The following is a 21,835-nucleotide window of genomic DNA, read 5'->3' as shown; positions in this document are numbered from 1 at the left end:
TAAGTAATGGTTTAATCACTGCTGATTTAAAACATTTTGGAACAGATCCAGAGGTTAATGACAGATTAATAATTTCCAGCTCAGTCAGCCCAAGAGTGGGCCACAGGTCTTTAAACAATTTTGTTGGTATGGGATCAAATAAACAGGTTGTGCTTTTTGTAGATGCCACAAGTTTCGTCAGCACGCCCAATGAAATACTATTAAATTCTGTCAATCTAGGTAACACCTCAATGGTAGCGCCCACCTCCATAGCAGGTTTTAATGGCTGGGCCAAGGCATGCTGAGATATGCTCAGCCTAATATCTTCTGTTTTCTTCTCAAAATAATCCAAGAAATCCTGTGCTGAAAAGGGAGAACGGCTAACAGGTGGCTGCCCATGAATAAGAAATGCGACCGTGTCAAACAAAAACTTTGAGTTATGTTTGTTTTTACTGATCAAATCAGAGTAGTAGGTCCGCTTCATGGCCAGTAGTGCATGCTTATAATCTAAAATAGCATCCCGCCACATAAGGCAGAACACCTCTACTTTGGAACAACGCCATTTCCGTTCCAAACCTCTAGCCTTCTGCCTGAGGTCACGCAAATAATCATTGAACCAAGGTGACTGTGCCTTAGGAGGGCGTGACTTTAAAAGAGGAGGCACAATCTTATCAAGTGTAGTTTTAAGTGTTAAATTTAGACTATCCGTGAGGCTGTCCACTAATTTAGAATTCTCCAGATTCAAAGCTAAAATAATCAGGTAGTCTGGCATCAAGTTCAATCATAGTTGAGGGTTTAATACGACGCCGCAGTTGTAGATAAGGTTGTTGTTCCACTAAACGCGGCAGCGTAAATGTAAACCTGATAAGTGATAAATGTAAACCTGATAAATAAATCTATTGTCTCCAACAATTTAGGGATTGAGTCTAATGGTCTGGTTATAAACAGCAGGATATCATCAGCATATAGTGAGATCTTATTGGAGGTGTAACCTGTATTGTAGCCATAAATCCCTATATGTGTCCAAATTGTTTCCGCCAGTGGCTCAATGCAAGGGCGAACAATAAAGGACTCAAAGAACAGCCCTGTCTAGTACCGCGGAATAACTTAATTGGTTCCGAAAGTGTTTTATTTGTAAGTATCCTAGAGCACGGATTACTATATAAGAGTCTAATCCAGGAGATAAATTTCGATCCAATCCCAAACTTTCCTAACACTGCATATAAGTACGACCATTTGACACAATCAAAGGCCTTTTCGGCATCAAGGCTCAATATAATGAGGTCTTTAGTTGGATCCCTAGGAGAATAAATTATGTCCTTGAGACGTCTAAGGTTATGAGATATATGTCTTGTCGGGATAAACCCCATTTGATCTGAGTGTACCAGTTTACCTATATGTGAGCTAAGTCTCTTGGCCAAAGACTTGGCTAGTATTTTTTGATCTGTGTTCAGAAGTGAGATAGGTCTATAAGAGCCCACCTGTGTTAAGTCCTTCCCCTTCTTAGGAATAAGAGTCACAGTTGCTTCATTCAAGGTTGGTGGAAGCAGGCCCTCTTCCAACGCCTTATTATACATCTTCAACAAATAGGGAGTTAATAAATTGCTAAACTTTCTATAGAACTCATTGCATAGACCATCAGGTCCCGGGCTCTTCCCATTTTTCAGGGAGCGGATGGTATTAGTTAACTCTGAACATGTTAAGTCTGCATCTAAAGAGATCCTGTCACTATGCCCTAGAGTGGGTAAATTACATGCGCGAAGGAAATCATGCACAGTTTCAGGAGGGGAATTGCATTGAGATGTATATAGTTGTTCGTAAAAATGTCTAAAAGCACTGTTAATATCCTCATGAGAATTAATCAAGACTCCCTCATCAGATCTGATTGCATGGATGGCTCTATCGCTTTCCCTCTTTCTTAATTGTCTGGCTAATAATTTATGTGGTTTGTCACCAAACTCGAAATAAGTCTGCTTAACATACATGAAGGCTGTAGATATTTTTGTTGTGAAGGTGTAGGAACACGGACCCACAACAGGGGGCGTTAAATGAACGGGCAATGGATAAGCCAAACAGTAACAATTTAATGTTGTAGTGCACAACAAAATACAATCACAGTTTAGGTACCACCGAATTACAGATTTGAGTGACGTGTGGGCAGGCTTGAGGATAGGAGACATCCGTCCTGAGCCGAGCCGGATCCCACACGGCCCTCACTGCCAACGGATCTGAAGAACACCGGAGCCGCCAAGTCCTGTGTCCCCAGGTGGTCACCGTCTCCAGCTGTCAGACCTGGTACTGCTGGCAGAGAACAGGAACAGTGTTGATGAGTGTGAGTTCGCACACTCAGTAATCCCACAGTCTGTATTCTTTTGGGAGGGAGCACCTCCACCTCCAATCACACACTCGTGCAGCTCCTGTCTAACCACTTATCTGGTTGGAGTGTGAAGCGAAGCCGTCGCTGATCACACTTTACGCCAATCCCACAGAGAAGGAAACACCACAGGAAAACGGCTGCAAAAACGTTCTGACTATACTCTCACTGCAGAGAAATTACCTCTTCTGATGGCTGATTTATCGGTGGGGAGGTGGAGTTGCAGTCCGGCCTTTATGGTGGTGGTGATGTGGATGAGTGACAGCTGGTGCTGATGACGAGTGACAGCTGTCACTCCCGGTTGCTATGACGCCCTCTCATGCTTGAAGCCCACACTTCAAGCAGGGTGCCATCTTGTGGTGGTGGGCCAGCAGTACCTCCTCTTCAGCGGCCCACACAACAATTTTATCTGAAAGCAATTTATTGAGTTTGTACTTCAGTGCCGAAATTTTATTGTGTAGCTGTATCGATGGTTGTTTGGCATTCTCAGAATCTAACTGTTGTATTTGAGCCTCCAGCTGTACGCGTTCAAAATTATTAAGTTTCCTGTCAGAAGACTGAAAAGAAATTATATAGCCTCTCACATATGCTTTAAAAGTATCCCACAATAAAAGAGGTGAGACATCGTCTTTATCGTTCATCTCAAAAAACAGCTTGATCTGCCCCTCCAAATATTCACAAAACACTTTCCTCGTAAGAATTTGAGGGTCTAATCTCCAAGATCTATAAGTACCATCTGACTCCAGAAGTTTCACTGAGATGGACACAGGACTGTGATCTAAGAATATTATGGTACTTAGTATCCCGGACTCCATGTAACAATTTACTATCCAATAAAAAGTAATCTATTCGGGATTATGTGTTATGAACCCCGGAGTAAAAAGAGTACTCCCTTCCAGTTGCGTTCAAAATTCTCCAGACATCCACAAGACCTGAATTATCAATATAAGATTTTAAAAAGGTAGCTGCTTTAGAAGGTGTCATTCTTTGAGTTGACCTGTCCAGGTATGTATCTAAAACTAAGTTGAAATCTCCCCCAAATATCAAATTTGTAGTTGAAACATCTGGAATCAGACTAAACAATTTTCTAAAAAATTCCGGATCATCTATGTTCGGTTCATAGACATTCAACAATGTGATTGGTATAGACTGGATCTCCCCTACAACCATAATATACCTTCCCTCCTTATCAGCCAGGGTAGATCTATGTAAAAAAGGGAAATTTTTACGAATAATTATTGCTGTCCCCCTTGCCTTCGCCGAAAACTTTGAGTGGTAGACCTGCGCTATCCACTTGGCTCTAATCTTGCCATGGGCATCATTTTTCAGATGCGTCTCCTGTAAAAAAAAAAAAATGTCCGATTGCAGTAATCTTAAGTGAGACAATACTTTACCACGTTTAACCAGTTCATTAATACCATTCACGTTCCAAGAGCAGAAGGTTACAAGTCCACTCCTATCTACAACACTATCTCCCCCACTAACTATTGAAGCCATATAGTTGGGAAATCGCCCATATTACCCCACATTAATTTGGATGTATTCCCCAGATAGCACCCACCCTGCCCATCAACCCCACCCAACCCGTGCAAAAAAAAACAAATACAGATACAGAGAAGAAAAATAAAAAAGATACAAATACGAATCAAAGATATTAATCCGACACATAAGTGATCTCAGGGAGGAGGACCTGCCATCCTTCCTACATGACCACACATACTTCCAACTATCCATTACCTCAACCTCCGACATGACATACTCCCTTTGCACGTAGCTCCACAAATAAATCAAACATAGACCAGATAATATTAAGAAAACAGAAGGTGCATTATAGACTATTATAAAATAAAATAATACTGCTGTTCACACAAAAGAACGAGGATAATATAACCACCACACCTAGAACATCGGAACATTAATAGCAAATATAACTATAAAAAACATACGTAATTAATTACATATAGTCCATAAAGTCTGCACACTGTTTGAAAATTAGGCATCAAAGGAGAGAGAGAGAGAGGGGGGGGGGGGGGAAGGGGGGGGGGGACTCACTAGTGGAGTGACACACTCTGCTAGATATCACCTGGTGTTGTTTACTCGAGCTCAGGCATGTCCTCCATATTGTTGTCAGCCCTTTTCTCACGTGGCGCAACATCCTGCATACCTCCGTTGTTTACATCTTTGTGAACAATGTGGCGCTCCACATACTGACGTGCTTTCTCCGGATCCGTAAAAAACTTTTCGGTACCATCGTGGGAAACACGTAATTTGGCTGGGTACAGATGTCCGTATTTAACTCCGGGCTTATCGTGCAGCGTCTTCCTCACGACAGTGAATGTGGATCGGCGTTTTGCCACCTCCGCTGGCAGGTCCCGGAAAATCTGGATCCGCTGGCCACCATACATTATATCCCTAGCGCTCATAACCTTCTTCAAAATATCCTCATATACGTGGCAGTAATGCACTCTCACTGTCAGATGTCGCGGTGGCTCGTTGTCCCCGGATTTCCTCCTCAAGGCTCTGTGGGCTCTGTCTATAACAGGCATCTCATCCAGGTGAAGTACCTCTTTCAGCAGCTGCGCCACAAAATCCCTGGTTGTCTGACTGTCCTCTTTCCCCTCTTTCACACCGGCCACTCTTAGATTCTGACGTTTTGAGCGTCCTTCGAGGTCTAGACATTTTTCAGACAGAGATGTAACTTGCCCACGAAGCGTCTCCACTTTATTCTCCAACTCCTGTATTGCATCAGACGCGTCGCTAGCCGTCTCGGTTAACTCTTGCAGTGTATGGCCGTGTGCCTCTACCTCGTTCCTCAGACTGGTTATAGCCTTGTCATTGTCGGCTTTCAAGCATGCCATTTCCCCTATCAGCACTGTCGTAACTTCCGATATTTTATTTTCAGTTTTGTCACAGATCTCAGCCTTAACGCCAACCAGCTCTGAGCGGAGTGTCGCTATTGCCCCCAACACTCTATCATCCGTGCCCGTATCTCCCTCGCAGTCCTCTCGACTGTGGCCGCAGGCTTCACTTGGGCCTTCCCTCTCAGGTGGGTCTGATTTTGGAGCGACTTTTTTAGGCTTCTTCAGCAGATTTAAAGACACTCAGCCACTCTTGAAGACAGCTGACAAAGTTACCTTCAACCACGTATACAATTTAACTTTGGAACAGTCTATTTGAAGTTTTTAAAGTCAAAATTAACAGAGCTACCGCAGCGTGCACCTTACTCGCACATCACCAACCCGGAAGTCCCAGACGTAGTCAGTCTCACACGGAGGCAGTCAGGCTTAGTTCTCATGGAATGGTCTGGATACACATCTGGCTTCATGGCACAGACAGGAGATGAACACCATCTCGCTTCATGGCATGGAGAAACAATCAAGAATCTGGCAAAAATAAAATACCAGCCTGGGATTATATAGCCCGCTCCTCATCAACCGCATATGCATCGCAGGTGAGTGGCCGTCATCAGCGGAGATGCGCAGCAGGGGAGAAACAGCTTAGAGTGCGCCATATGGGGGGAAAAACTCAGAACTACCTCCAGGTTAAAAAGAAAAGGGAAGGAGAGAGAGGCATGGCAAAGGCTAACCATGACAGTTTGTTTTTATGACATGTTGCAAAATTACAGTTCATTTTAATGAACATATTTATTTGGGGAGAAATTCCATAATGAATATTGCCTTTTCCTTCATCACTATCATACAGACTAACTACAGGATAAAGCGTGTGTGCGCAAGCGTGAGGTTTTGCGATTACCTGTGACCCATCTTACATTAACATCCATAAGACTTCTTATAAATCATGTACAAATCTACCAAATGATTGTTATAGCATCTGATCCCTTAAATTTCTCCCCCTCAGGGGTTGAAATTCTAAATTGTTTCCAGACAGCATGAATGTTGATCATATTGGCAATATCGTATTATGAATCCCTTATCTAAATGCTAAGGAATAAAATTATAGTGGTGCCAAAGCAAATTATTTTTATGACTTAAATCTTAAAAAAAAACCTGTAGCACTATGCCTTTAAGTAACTTTTTCAAGGGCACTTTAGTGATTTTCCTCTTTGATAGGGGAATTGAACAGGTGATCCTTTTATCACAAGCCACTACCTCTCTTTAACTTTACTGTTCCATATGTTTCTGAAGTCTATAACACCTTGAAAAAAAATGTAGTTTACATGTGTATAAACAAAAAAACATGGATGTGCAATTATTAAAGTATTCACTAGTGTGTTGTCAGTGGGGATCCACGGGCTCCAGATTGTGTTGTTTATAAAAAAGTAGCTGACATTTTTGTGGTAATAAATTAAGCAAAGCTTGTATAATGAGTTGGAATGGTGTGTGAGTCCAGAATGGTTTTAGAACCTTATACCTCAACAATTTTTAGAAGAACGCAACACTTTTATTTCCTGTTAATTGTGTAATTTTTAATGGTTATTTACTGTCTTAATGTATTTATAAATTGTTTAGGTTCTTGTTATCATACACACACTATTATTATTTTATTTCTACTTCTGTGTTGTCATTTGATTGTTGGGACACTATGTCTCATGGCCACTTTGCTACCTTCATATCTCCTTTTACAATTAATAATAATAATAATAATAACTTCATAGCTCCTCTGGAATGCCATGATGCGTATTGTTCTTATGCTTACCACACTACACAGACAAAACACAGTTTTACTTTTATACATACTGTTTGAGATAATACAACGCATGCAGTCACCGCATATAAATGTCAATTACAACATTTTCCAAACAATCACGTATCTTTACTGAACCATGCTGAGGGCAATGGCCCGCCCGTCTGTGTGCGGGACGGAGGGACAGGCAGAAGAGACAGACAGTGCTGTGTGTGTGTCCAGCTTGCAAGCTGAAGTAGCAGTTTTCTGTTTAGTGAAGGCATCTTTTCAACACAACTTCTAAAATTGAAGTTTTTGAGTCTTCTGAGTCTATCCCCATGACCTTCACATTAACCCTTTAAACTGGTGCTGAAACCCGGGAAGACGTGGGCTTTGAGCGAGATTCTGTGAAAATCCACGGTGGTTGTACCGAATCTGACAGGTGGTTCTTAAACTCTGGACTCTCGTGGCCACAACTTAAAAAGATGAGCAGAAAACCTTACTCTTAAATTTCTACCAAGCTTAGGCTCATAAAATTGAAGTCCAGAGTTTGATGGATGCACTCTTATGGTTCTGGTGTGTAAATTAACGGACTAATGTTGATGAGATTTTTGTAATAGAACCTTCACTGAATGGTTTGGACTTGCTGCTGTTGTTTGTTTTGCTGGTGATGGTGCATGCTTATGTTATCAACAGGTTGTCAGAAAAAACGAGAAGTTTGAAGTTTGTAAGAAGTGAGATGTTTGAGAATAAATGGTCGGTGAACCGTTTGGCTGTTAACGATGCATGCTGACGTTATCAGATGGCCAGCGTGCCGTGACCAGAGAAAAGAAATAAAAATGGATAACTTGACAAACTCAAACTGACAGGCAAGTGGGGAAAAAAGAGAACACCGCCCCTTCTCACTTCCACAGATAAAGTGAACTATTAAAAAGGACAAAAAATAGTTTTATTTATATTGGATCAGGGCTAAAAGGCTTGGATGACAGACTTCTCATGGAGCATTCTTTTCCACAGGTGGTGTTTACATGCAATTAGCAGTTTTCCAGCAAATTGAAGGTTGTCTGAGCACACGGCCCGTCAAAACTTTAAGGACAAACTCATAACGTGGACAAGCAATACAGAGGGAGAGCGGGGAATAAAACCAAATCAAAACATATTTTTCTCACAGCGTATAACATGGATATGTTTGACTTTTATGCACCAGGGGCCTCATGTACAAAGCGTGCTTATATGCACAAAAACCTGACGTACGTCCATCTCCAATGTTCAGCTGTATCAAAGTGAATGTTATGGATAAGACGCGGAGTGAGGAGCGGTCCAGTATCTGACTGAACCCAGCATGAAATAATCAGAAGCAGTTCCAAAAAGAAAACATTTATTTATTTATTTATTTTCCTCCCCTTTGTACTATACATGAAATACTAATTAATTAAAGTTCTGGTGAGGTGAAAAGGCGGCACGCTCTCTCAGCGTCTCAACAGTCGGAGTCCGAATGTTCAGGACTCAGGAGTTCCGCCGACACCCCCCCCCAGGTGACTTTTTTCCAGAACTGTACTCTGCGAAGGAGGAACAGAGATGAGATTATTCAACACCATTACTACGAAATATTGTTTGGAGGCAAACTTATCAGCTACACGTTTAGGTCTGAATTCCAACTTAATTCAAGGAGGCTGCTGCTCACAGCTAGTGGAGGATCATTAATCCGCACGCCACTGCCGTGAGGAGCACGCCAAACACTTTCCACCAATAATTACTTATAGCTGCGTATAAGACGCCAATTTACCTTCACGGATAAACTTTTCAGAATACTCACCTCTGCCGTGTGCTGACAACGTTTGTCTCTCACCCTCGTCCTCCTTCACAGGCGCGACGTCAGACTCTGAAACGGCCCTCAACGTCCCCACACGGTCGTCTCAAGGTCGTATTCTCCGGCAATCTTATCCAACTCACTGCTGGTTTAAATGTAGTTCTTCATCACTACATTGGTACCAGCTGGAAGTCCTCAGATCTGCATGTGAACATCACAGGTGTCGTGAATTGTCCTGATAGAGAGCCGCACGAGAATGCAACAGGTGCAGCCAATCATCGTAACAGAGGAGAGAGACTCTTCTGCAGCACATTTTCCTCAGAGAAGCCCCAAATCAGCTGGGAAGGAAAATAAACACAAAACAACCCAACCTTGTCCAGCCAAAACCCCCCCCCCCCCCAACACACAACAGTGAAATGACTATGGAAATGTGCGGTGCATCACACAAAAATCCTGACTGGTGTACACACATTTCTACAGCTGTTGTTCCACTGTGGGCATGTAAAAGTGATGCTGGGAACCATTAATAGTGTGAAAACAAGGAGTCGTCAGAGTGATGTGCACATCAGAGACACTGATGAACAATTAACACACCCATGTGTTTGCAGTTATATGGGTGGATATAAAAACGTGCAAAGTGATGCATAAACCGGCACTAACAGTGGCTTTTAGTTTTGTTAAAGCACCTTGCAAATGGTGCAGTCTGATGTGAGCGTGTATTCAGGGAATGCAAGGATTTACTTGAAAATGATGGTAATTGGCTCATAAACCGATTTTGGAGTTGCGCACAGACCTGCGGCCAGACCAAAGCACAATACGACGACGAGCCAGGGGTTGACTGTGCCCACACAGGTGCTGACCATGCTGGGCATCCTGGCATCAGGGGCATTCCAGCGTGAGCTGGCTGATCGGTCAGGAGTGTGCCACTCAACCTTGAGCTGAGCCATGCCAGCTGTGTGGAACGCAGAAGCGAGAACCACTTTCCCGAATGTAATCGGATCTATTAACTGCTCACATTTTGCTATGAAGGTGCCAGCACATGAGTTTGTTAATAAGAAACATTTTCATTCTATCAATGTTCAAATCATGTGAAATGCACATCAAGCTGGAGGCTGCACGGTGTGTGGTGGGGGGCTGCTTGGTGGTTAAATCATTTATCCATGTAAATGTTCCTAATGAAAACCAGCACGGACATTTTTAGGCATGTGTGCATTCAAATATGTTTTTTTATATATATCATTATTATTTATTAATATGTTTTCTTTTTCTTGATGGTGGAACTAGAGATGAGCTTCTTAACAAGCTCCCGACTGTGTTCAGTATTTTAATGTCACACACTGTCAGCCACCCTGCACCTAATACCTTTTTACTTCAGTCTGTCCATGCAGCTCAGTTCAGCATTTACACACACACAAACGTACTTATTTAATTTCCGTTTTACATGACAGCGAGCTGAGAGAATGGCGATGTTACCACAGCTTTCTATGGTTTTGCACGTTGTCTCTGAAAGTTCTTTAATTTTTACACACAAAAACACAGACAATGGGAGACGTCATCAAACACACAACACTCCACAATATGGTACCGTCAGCATGACACAACCAAACTATTTGAATACATTTACATATTCAGATAGAGGCGTGGCCAGGGAGGAGTTTTGTGTTTGTGCACGTGTGCTAAATTCCATGTTCAGTGGGATGTACAAACTGGCCGTGCGTGGATTCATGCCTACGCACACGTTGATACATCTGAATATATTTGTGCTTACACCTGATTCAGGATTTTGGCGTATGCCAACTTTTAGTAGAAATTCAATGCAAGCCTTTGCACATGAGGCCCCTTGTGTTTCAAATAGTAATAATAAAATTATAAAAGATTCTCTACAAACGTTTCTTCATCTGTAAATTAAAATCATAACTTACCTGTTATTCTTAGACACAAAATAGCATAATTAATGTGTACATTTTTAAGTTTAGTAAAGTGTTCATATCTGTGTTTAACCAGAAAAAGAGACACTGTAAATGTAAATGTTTATTATAAATGCAACAGGAGATATGAAGTTAGCAAAGTGGCCATGAGACATACTGCCCCAACATGATTTTTAAATGTACCACAATGGAAATAAGTGTTTTCACTTTCTTGTGTCAACCATGTATTTTTAACATATTTACAATTATATTAGGGGTTACTAAATAAAATCACGCATGTACGCTTTTAATATAAAGATGATTTACTGCTCCCTGCTGGAATGGTGTGAGTCCAGAAAGTATTGACAAATAAAGACAGTGGCTGAAGACATTAAAACCACTAAACTTTTCAGTTATGGTACCAACATGAAACTTAACTCTCTCATGGTAATGGCAACATGAGATTTATCTAAACTGACTAAACCAATTGAGCTACAAAAACACAATGAATCAATAACACTAACAACACTGTTAAACTAACATGAGCCACAAGAACACCATTTAAAATCTCAAAACTCCGAATTCTCATGGTGCATTGCAGCACAGCATCCATTGTTTATTGGTTAGCTAAAATTGCTCATTTCTCCAAAAATATTTGTCCTATCAACTTTGTTTTCCCAGTGTTCATCCTTGACCCAAAATACATAAGCACACCAAACGGCTAATGTCAGCTTTCCTGTTGGGAAAGTGTAGTGACACGGACCCACAACAGGGGGCGCAAATGAACGGTCAATAGATGAGCCAAAAAGTAACAATTTAATGTTGTGAATGTGCACAACGAACATACAGACAATCACAGAATATCATAACAGTCAATACACCGAGGTGACGTGTGGGCAGGCTCGAGGATAGAAGACGTCTGTCCTGAGAAGAGCCGGAACCACACGATTTCCGCCGCCCCAGAACCTGGTGAATACTGGAGCCGCCAAGTCCCGAATTCCCAGGTGATCACCGTCCCCAACTGTCGGATCTGGTACTGCTGGCGAAGAACAAAGACAGTCAAGTGTGGGTGTGTGTACACCCAGTAACAACAACGGTGGGAATGCCACCTCCACCTCTCATTCAATATGTTGCAGCGGTCTCAGCTGAAAAGGAGCGCCGTCTTGCACAGCCTCCCCACAAACGACCGGTTCTCCTGCAAATTCTCACAATAACAGAGTTACAAATCTCACAAAAAAAGGCTGAGAGTATTACCTCCTATGAAGTATGATATCTCGGCAACGAGGTGGAGATGACGTCTGGTCTTTATGGAGTGAGATGATGTTGAGTAGATGGGTGACAGCTGTCAAGAGGTAATGAGCGACAGCTGTCACCCCCCGGCTGTGTCCATGGCGGCAGCGCCCTCTCGTGCCTGAAGCCCGCACTTCAGACAGGGCGCCCTCTGGTGGTGGGCCAGCAGTACCTCCTCTTCTGGCGGCCCACACAACACTTTCCCAAGTTTTTGCATGATCGAAGCCACACACATGCACACAGAGGCCACTTGGCTATTATAATATAGATAGTTTATGTATCTATCCAGTGCTGTCTGTCTTCTCGCTCTGTCTCTATTTGTCACTGGCTGTGATGTCTGATCTGTTTTTCAGTTTGGTTCCTGTCAGTTTGATGTGTTTAGTGGAACTACAATAAAACACATACTTATGCTGTAGTCCTGGTTTCTAGTTTCTTTTCAGGCATTTTCTGAATTTGACCAGGAACCAATGTTCTGTGTCCTGAATGAATTTTGTTCTGGTTGAAATATTCTGAATAGTTCTGTTCACACAGTTTATGCAAAACTCTGTGTAGGTTCTCTGTCATTCGGGTGAAGAAAGTGTCCAGGATGTGAATATGATAATCTTCAAAAGAGTGGCCTCGATTGTTAAAGTGAAGAAATATAGTCATAACCAGACAAATTGCACCTCCTATGTCGGGCCATCTGTTTGTGTAACGCCTGGAATTGGATCCAGTTCCACTGCAGAAGAAAAGCAGTCTAGTGCATGTCATCCAGTGAAATCTGACCTCTACATGGAAGAAATCAAACAGGCATTGAAATGACAAAGTTCACATTTTGAACTGGGAACATAGATGTTTTGACACAGGGGTAAAGGAGGCCATCCATGTCAGAAATGAAAGGTGTTCCCTCAACAGGGGTGGAGGTCTGAGACATCACCTTTCCACAGCTTATAATGTTGTCCTTTCATCCCTTCTCAGAAACATCAGAACCACTTCACTCCTCCCCCAAAGGGAGATTTCCCTATGAAGATGGAAATGACTAACATAACTGACTTCTTCCACTGAAGCTGGGGCCATTGTTTACTCTTGCATCTGTTTGCAGCTAACAATGGAGAACCCCACCCTGGAGGAGTATATCTGGGTGTTCCCTAACCAGTATTATCCCAGACTGATGAAGCCACTTGAATGAGTGGTGAAACATATCCCAGCTAAACAAGAAGTCCATTTCCTTTGACAAAACTTCAGGAAGCTTCAGTTTGTGCACAAATTGTTTTCGAGAAAATAAAGCTTTTGAAACTGACTGTGGTTCCATGTTTTGTTCCTGGTTTCTATGTGGTGTTTGTGTCTTAGGAAGGTGGAGGCATCCAGAGCCAGAGAGAGTCCAGTGGGCTCAACACTGACGCTCGAAAAGTCCAAAGGAGGAGGAACAGGGACAGCGAGCAGCACATCAGAACTGAGCCACAGCAGGAACGGTGAGAGTCTTGACACAGTTCCGTGATTTCATTCCAAAGCCAACAAGTCACAAAAGCTCGGTCCAAGTCAGAAATATCCATCCAGCAGTGCAAGGGCCAGATGTGGCCATCATTCAGCAGCTTATAGCCAGTCACACATTTTATGGTTTAACCCTTTACCTACTGAGGCTATAAATGGAGGATTGGTTATAATTTTTTATTATAGCAATAAAATTAAGAAATAATGTTCTATGTTTGTGTGCTTTGGTACCCTTTTTCAAGAGTACCTGAATTTAAATTATATTACACCTGATTAACTATTTATACACATTATTTGTAAGTTTTAGCATTTAGAATGAGGAAAAAACACAAAAATGAACTTGATTTTTTTTTCAGTTTTTTAGTGAAAAATGATTATGTAAAGGAAGTTTGGATTTCACATTTTTAACAGGAAGCTGTACGTGTTTACAATCAAAATAATTAATTTTGTGTGTCTAGAACTCAGAAACAGTGCAAAAGTAAACATTTTACAAGGCGAAAATATGCAAAAAGTAACCAATTTTAAAGTGCAGAACCAAACAATATGAATAACAACAAAGTGCAAAACTATATATAAATATATCAATTATTATCTGTATTATTAAAATGTGCAATAAATCACTCATTTGAGCACTCATTTTGTGCAAAATTATACAATATGAATAAAACAAAGTGTCAAAGTATATACAAATATATAACAAAGAATCAAAATTAGATCTAAACTCCATCAGTCAGTGTGGTACTGTTTGTAACAGTTTCTGTCTGGCTGAAGACAGAGGCCAATTTTACAAAGTTTGCACATCCAGCAGGTTGACCTCTTGCAAACCTTGCAAGAACACCACCCCTTTGTGGATCGCTGGCAAGTTGGGTTTCCACTGCTTGTTGGCACCGGGCAGTGGCATGTGGCTGATGGAGCCATCACACCCACACAAACACGCACACACCTTCACAAATGACACTAACACCCTGCCTTTTCCTCAAAAATTATTACATTTATGTTTGCTGTCTGTCTCTGTACTTTTCTGTCACTTTTACACTTTTTCATACTTTTCCCTCGTTTCAAAAGTCACCGAACTCACTTTACCATAATATATGCAACATATAGCATACTTTTGGAAAGCACGGGTTCTTGGCTTGCTGTCAGTGTTGAAATTTTTCAGATTGAGGGCTTACATGAGAATTTACGGTAATGAGCGCACTAGTGTGAAACTTCTGTGTTTTTCCTCTGTGTGATGACGTCACAGGCTTACGTTTACTGTAATACACCGTATATCATTGGAAAGCCCTTGGTGTTAGCTTAACAATGCACTTTGAATCATTCAGATTGGACAAACTATGGCGGAGTTATGGTAAAAAAAAAAAACGCATATGGAAAATATGGCGTGGGCGCCATCGCCGTAGATAAAGGATTAATGTGAAATATAGAGTTGTAGTCTTACACACCTCTCTGCAGCTTCTCTCCCCCTGCCATCCCCTCATTACCCCATCCCCGTAGAGACGGTGCCTGCTCCCAGACTACCAATAACCAGCAAAAATCTATTTAAGCATAAAAATTCAAAAAGAAAAAATAATATAGCACCTTCAACTGCACCACAGACTAAAACAGTTAAATGTGGTCTATTAAACATTAGGTCTCTCTCTTCTAAGTCCCTGTTGGTAAATGATATAATAATTGATCAACATATTGATTTATTCTGCCTAACAGAAACCTGGTTACAGCAGGATGAATATGTTAGTTTAAATGAGTCAACACCCCCGAGTCACACTAACTGTCAGAATGCTCGTAGCACGGGCCGGGGTGGAGGATTAGCAGCAATCTTCCATTCCAGCTTATTAATTAATCCAAAACCCAGACAGAGCTTTAATTCATTTGAAAGCTTGTCTCTTAGTCTTGTCCATCCAAATTGGAAGTCCCAAAAACCAGTTTTATTTGTTATTATCTATCGTCCACCTGGTCGTTACTGTGAGTTTCTCTGTGAATTTTCAGACCTTTTGTCTGACTTAGTGCTTAGCTCAGATAAGATAATTATAGTGGGCGATTTTAACATCCACACAGATGCTGAGAATGACAGCCTCAACACTGCATTTAATCTATTATTAGACTCTATTGGCTTTGCTCAAAAAGTAAATGAGTCCACCCACCACTTTAATCATATCTTAGATCTTGTTCTGACTTATGGTATGGAAATAGAAGACTTAACAGTATTCCCTGAAAACTCCCTTCTGTCTGATCATTTCTTAATAACATTTACATTTACTCTGATGGACTACCCAGCAGTGGGGAATAAGTTTCATTACACTAGAAGTCTTTCAGAAAGCGCTGTAACTAGGTTTAAGGATATGATTCCTTCTTTATGTTCTCTAATGCCATATACCAACACAGTGCAGAGTAGCTACCTAAACTCTGTAAGGGAGATAGAGTATCTCGTCAATAGTTTTACATCCTCATTGAAGACAACTTTGGATGCTGTAGCTCCTCTGAAAAAGAGAGCTTTAAATCAGAAGTGTCTGACTCCGTGGTATAACTCACAAACTCGTAGCTTAAAGCAGATAACCCGTAAGTTGGAGAGGAAATGGCGTCTCACTAATTTAGAAGATCTTCACTTAGCCTGGAAAAAGAGTCTGTTGCTCTATAAAAAAGCCCTCCGTAAAGCTAGGACATCTTTCTACTCATCACTAATTGAAGAAAATAAGAACAACCCCAGGTTTCTTTTCAGCACTGTAGCCAGGCTGACAAAGAGTCAGAGCTCTATTGAGCTGAGTATTCCATTAACTTTAACTAGTAATGACTTCATGACTTTCTTTGCTAACAAAATTTTAACTATTAGAGAAAAAATTACTCATAACCATCCCAAAGACGTATCGTTATCTTTGGCTGCTTTCAGTGATGCCGGTATTTGGTTAGACTCTTTCTCTCCGATTGTTCTGTCTGAGTTATTCTCATTAGTTACTTCATCCAAACCATCAACATGTTTATTAGACCCCATTCCTACCAGGCTGCTCAAGGAAGCCCTACCATTATTTAATGCTTCGATCTTAAATATGATCAATCTATCTTTGTTAGTTGGCTATGTACCACAGGCTTTTAAGGTGGCAGTAATTAAACCATTACTTAAAAAGCCATCACTTGACCCAGCTATCTTAGCTAATTATAGGCCAATCTCCAACCTTCCTTTTCTCTCAAAAATTCTTGAAAGGGTAGTTGTAAAACAGCTAACTGATCATCTGCAGAGGAATGGTCTATTTGAAGAGTTTCAGTCAGGTTTTAGAATTCATCATAGTACAGAAACAGCATTAGTGAAGGTTACAAATGATCTTCTTATGGCCTCGGACAGTGGACTCATCTCTGTGCTTGTTCTGTTAGACCTCAGTGCTGCTTTTGATACTGTTGACCATAAAATTTTATTACAGAGATTAGAGCATGCCATAGGTATTAAAGGCACTGCGCTGCGGTGGTTTGAATCATATTGTCTAATAGATTACAATTTGTTCATGTAAATGGGGAATCTTCTTCACAGACTAAAGTTAATTATGGAGTTCCACAAGGTTCTGTGCTAGGACCAATTTTATTTACTTTATACATGCTTCCCTTAGGCAGTATTATTAGACGGTATTGCTTAAATTTTCATTGTTACGCAGATGATACCCAGCTTTATCTATCCATGAAGCCAGAGGACACACACCAATTAGCTAAACTGCAGGATTGTCTTACAGACATAAAGACATGGATGACCTCTAATTTCCTGCTTTTAAACTCAGATAAAACTGAAGTTATTGTACTTGGCCCCACAAATCTTAGAAACATGGTGTCTAACCAGATCCTTACTCTGGATGGCATTACCCTGACCTCTAGTAATACTGTGAGAAATCTTGGAGTCATTTTTGATCAGGATATGTCATTCAAAGCGCATATTAAACAAATATGTAGGACTGCTTTTTTGCATTTACGCAATATCTCTAAAATCAGAAAGGTCTTGTCTCAGAGTGATGCTGAAAAACTAATTCATGCATTTATTTCCTCTAGGCTGGACTATTGTAATTCATTATTATCAGGTTGTCCTAAAAGTTCCCTAAAAAGCCTTCAGTTAATTCAAAATGCTGCAGCTAGAGTACTGACGGGGACTAGAAGGAGAGAGCATATCTCACCCATATTGGCCTCTCTTCATTGGCTTCCTGTTAATTCTAGAATAGAATTTAAAATTCTTCTTCTTACTTATAAGGTTTTGAATAATCAGGTCCCATCTTATCTTAGGGACCTCGTAGTACCATATCACCCCAATAGAGCGCTTCGCTCTCAGACTGCAGGCTTACTTGTAGTTCCTAGGGTTTGTAAGAGTAGAATGGGAGGCAGAGCCTTCAGCTTTCAGGCTCCTCTCCTGTGGAACCAGCTCCCAATTCAGATCAGGGAGACAGACACCCTCTCTACTTTTAAGATTAGGCTTAAAACTTTCCTTTTTGCTAAAGCTTATAGTTAGGGCTGGATCAGGTGACCCTGAACCATCCCTTAGTTATGCTGCTATAGACGTAGACTGCTGGGGGGTTCCCATGATGCACTGTTTCTTTCTCTTTTTGCTCTGTATGCACCACTCTGCATTTAATCATTAGTGATCGATCTCTGCTCCCCTCCACAGCATGTCTTTTTCTTGGTTCTCTCCCTCAGCCCCAACCAGTCCCAGCAGAAGACTGCCCCTCCCTGAGCCTGGTTCTGCTGGAGGTTTCTTCCTGTTAAAAGGGAGTTTTTCCTTCCCACTGTAGCCAAGTGCTTGCTCACAGGGGGTCGTTTTGACCGTTGGGGTTTTACATAATTATTGTATGGCCTTGCCTTACAATATAAGGCGCCTTGGGGCAACTGTTTGTTGTGATTTGGCGCTATGTAAATAAATTGATTGATTGATTGATTGAAATATGAGCGGTGTGATGGTGGTGGTGGTGGTGGTGGTGATGATGATGAAGAATTGCCACCTCCTGCTCAGATGATGATGTTTGATGACAAATAGAAGATGAGTGATATTAAACTGGTCTGATGTCTGCAGGAACCTCAAAGCCCAGAGACACAAAGCCTGTTGACAACAAAAGTGGATCACTGCTTTTAGGTTAGTCTGATTTTAATTCCACTGACACAAACCATGGAAATAGACCTGGAATGGACGACACGTGACTAGCGGTGTGCCGCACAGCGGCCATTACTAAGGGTGGAGAGAGACCTTGAGCCAGTTAAACAGAAGCGAAATGAGGGGAAAAAAGGCAGCCAGTGCTTCACCATCAACTGCACCAACTACAAAAACAAATTCTCCAATACTAAAATGAACTGTACAATAGCTTTAATGTAATTATGTAAAACAAATGTCTATTTTAAAGCCGTTATGTCCCAATTTAATATCAATATACTGAGACTATAACTCAACACCATAAGTTCTTTTCATTAAGCTGCGTTCACATGCAGACAGATACGGAAACAAAAATGTTTAATTATATTTATGTTTATATATATACTTGCAGTTGTTGTTTAATATGATATGTGCATGTGGTCACAGGCGGCATTTACATTTTAACAGTGTGGTTGGAGGGGATGGAGGAGGTACTTTTTACCCTGACTGAGGGTCAAAAGTCATAAATTCTGAATGGCTTTATATCTACTTGGAATAAAATGTTAGTAAAAATCATATATATGTTGTTGTCATTAAAAGACTAGTAATAATATTACAGTGGAAAAAGCAGCAAGGTAAATGAGCACAATGGCAAGGCATACTTCAGATTTATATTTTAATACATAAGGATTTTTTATCCAGGCATGTATGGGCTCATTAGAGCTTTTAATCAGCTTGAATACAACTTACAAGGCTTCATTTATAAAAATCCATTGAGAATTATGATGACATGAAAAAAACCATCACAGTAAATGAACAGAATGGCATATTTTCCCCACATTTCCACACTTTACATAAAACATTTTTTTTCTACCCAGACATGTATGGGTTCATTAGAAAGAGCAATTAAAGGGCTTTAAAACAAGCCTACTTTTATTAAAATCTAACAAATACGAGGTCTATATGAAAAGTATCCGACCTTATTATTTTTTTCAAAAACCATATGGATTTGAATCACGTGTGATTGCATCAGACAAGCTTGAACCCTCGTGCGCATGCGTGAGTTTTTCCACGCCTGTCGGTTGCGTCATTCGCCTGTGAGCAGGCTTTGAGTGAGGAGTGGTCCCGCCCCCTCGTCGTTGTTTCATTGTCAGGAAATGGCAGAATGATTTGGGCTTTTTTTCCATCAGAATTTTTTCAGAAACTGTTAGAGACTGGCAGCTGGAAACCATTCGAAAAATTTATCTGGTTTTCGGTGAAAATTTTACGGGCTTCACAGAGAATAAGGAGTGTTACTACAGCTTTAAGGACGGCTTTAAGGATGCACAGCGCGCCGTGCCGCCATCGAGAGCCACAAACCACCGGATCATTTCTAAATGGATGGCTCTGTGGATCTGTGACCATCGTGTGCACTTTCTCTGGTTATCAAAAGAGCTGGACATCAGCCATTTTCCAGCAGATTTCACTTTTAACAAGAGATTTTGTCATGGAAAGCCGAGCGGAGGCTTCACGCGTCATGTCTGATTTGCTGATGGAGCGAGACAAAGGAACACCTCCATGTTGGTCTCACAGGACGGCTTTGAGCTGTCGGTGGTTTTTCCATCGAGTGATTATCCGAGAAATTGTGGATGTGCCTGGACATGCCAGAACATGTGCCGTGAGGCTTCATCACGGCGTTGCCGTGCGCCATGCCGAGCGTCCTTAAAGCTGTAGTAACACTCCTTATTCTCTACCAAGCCCGTAACATTTTCATCAAAAGTCAGATAAATTTTTCTAATGGTTTCCAGCTGCCAGTCTCTAACAGTTTCTGAAAAAATTCTGATGGAAAAAAGCCCAAATCATTCCGCCATTTCCTGACTGAAAATCCGACGAGGGGGTGGACCACTCCTCACTCAAAGCCTGCTCACAGGCAAATGACGCAACTGACAGGCGTGGAAAAACTCACGCATGCGCACGAGGGTTCAAGCTTGTCTGACGCAATCACACGTGATTCAAATCCATATGGTTTTTGAAAAAAATAATAAGGTCGGATACTTTTCTAATAGACCTCGTAGTGACAATAGAGAGAAAAGCAGCACAGTTTGTCATAATTTTCCAAATTTCTGCATTTTACATAAGTTTTTTTTTTCACCCAGGCATGCATAGGTTCATTGGAAAGAGCTTTCAGATGGCTTTAAAACAAGCCTACATTTATTAAAATCCATTAAGAAATAGCGACACTAGTACAAAATAAGCGGTTAGTTTATTATTGATGATCTGCACATCTCCATCCTTAGTAACGGCGCCTTCCTGTCCTGAGTGACGCTAATAGATTGAGGCGCGCACGTCCATTCCAGGTCTATATTTCCATGACACAAACCTCCTTCTCACCTTCAAGATCAAACACAAAACATCCCACTTCTGGTTCATTTAGTAAAGACTCTTTTCATACATAGATGATGATGTTGAATACAAAGCCGATTTTAACAGGTAAGACAAAATAAACATTTTTTTTGTTGTTGTTGTTGTTTTTTTTTTTTTTTTTTTTTTTTAATGGAAACTAAAATTGTTATTCACACCTGTTTCATGTCATTTTGTTCCCCCAGTCATGGATCAGATCTGTCAAAGAGTGAGCTAAGTATCAGTGAGGAAATCAAAGAAGTTTCCATTGAAGGACCTGAGAACAGCACCAAGGTCTTCTTTTATTTTAAATATAATCCCTGAACAATGTTTAATGTTTAAAAATGAATGAAACTGAAATGTGTGTTTCTTCTGCACTGTAGTTTGATGAAACCACACAGGACGTGAGCGTGTCGCAGCTTAGCCAGAGTCACGGAGCCGACTACATGGAGGATGTGGCCTGACCTTCCATCATGCTCCTGTTTTTATCAACAACATTTAAGTGTACAGTTTGACAAATAAAATATCACGGACCGGACATTTTTTGGCACTTATTTAAATGTGCATCAGACCGATGAGATGTGGACCTTTAAATCAGATAAAAACTATTCTAAATTTTATAGCAAGTCCCTTCGGCTTCTCCCTTGTTTTACTTGGGGTTGCCGCTTGCAGATCCAAGGTGACTCTGCATGTTGATTTGGCACAAGTTTTACACCCGATGCCCTTTCTGATACAACTCCACATTACATGGAGAATGTGCGAGGGTAGTCTTGAACCAGCAACCTTCTGCGTTGGAAGCAAGTCCACTTACTGTAACCGTTTGGCCACCATAAAGGTAAAGCAGCGGAGTTCAGAAGCTGTTGTGGAAAACTGTGAAATAGGACAGAGGTATTGAGGTAAAAATTGATCAGAATCAG

General features: G+C 41.1%; 1 protein-coding gene across 1 annotated transcript in view; it reads left to right on the top strand.

Moving 5' to 3' along the window:
• Nucleotides 1-21,458, top strand: part of cep43 (centrosomal protein 43) — a 72,202-nt gene extending 50,744 nt beyond the window's left edge. The window contains exons 14-18 of the mRNA XM_034162303.1: nt 13,313-13,434; nt 18,486-18,545; nt 20,975-21,008; nt 21,125-21,212; nt 21,302-21,458. Coding sequence (XP_034018194.1) covers nt 13,313-13,434; nt 18,486-18,545; nt 20,975-21,008; nt 21,125-21,212; nt 21,302-21,382 — 385 coding nt within the window. The 3' untranslated portion in view covers nt 21,383-21,458. The remainder of the gene's footprint in view (nt 1-13,312; nt 13,435-18,485; nt 18,546-20,974; nt 21,009-21,124; nt 21,213-21,301) is intronic.
• The last annotated feature ends 377 nt before the right edge of the window (nt 21,459-21,835 follow it).

The sequence above is a fragment of the Thalassophryne amazonica genome, chromosome 21 (assembly GCF_902500255.1).
Source record: "Thalassophryne amazonica chromosome 21, fThaAma1.1, whole genome shotgun sequence".
NCBI lineage: Eukaryota > Metazoa > Chordata > Actinopteri > Batrachoidiformes > Batrachoididae > Thalassophryne > Thalassophryne amazonica.
The sequence above is the reverse complement of the archived record's forward strand: the minus strand, read 5'-3'. Positions and strand labels throughout refer to the sequence as shown.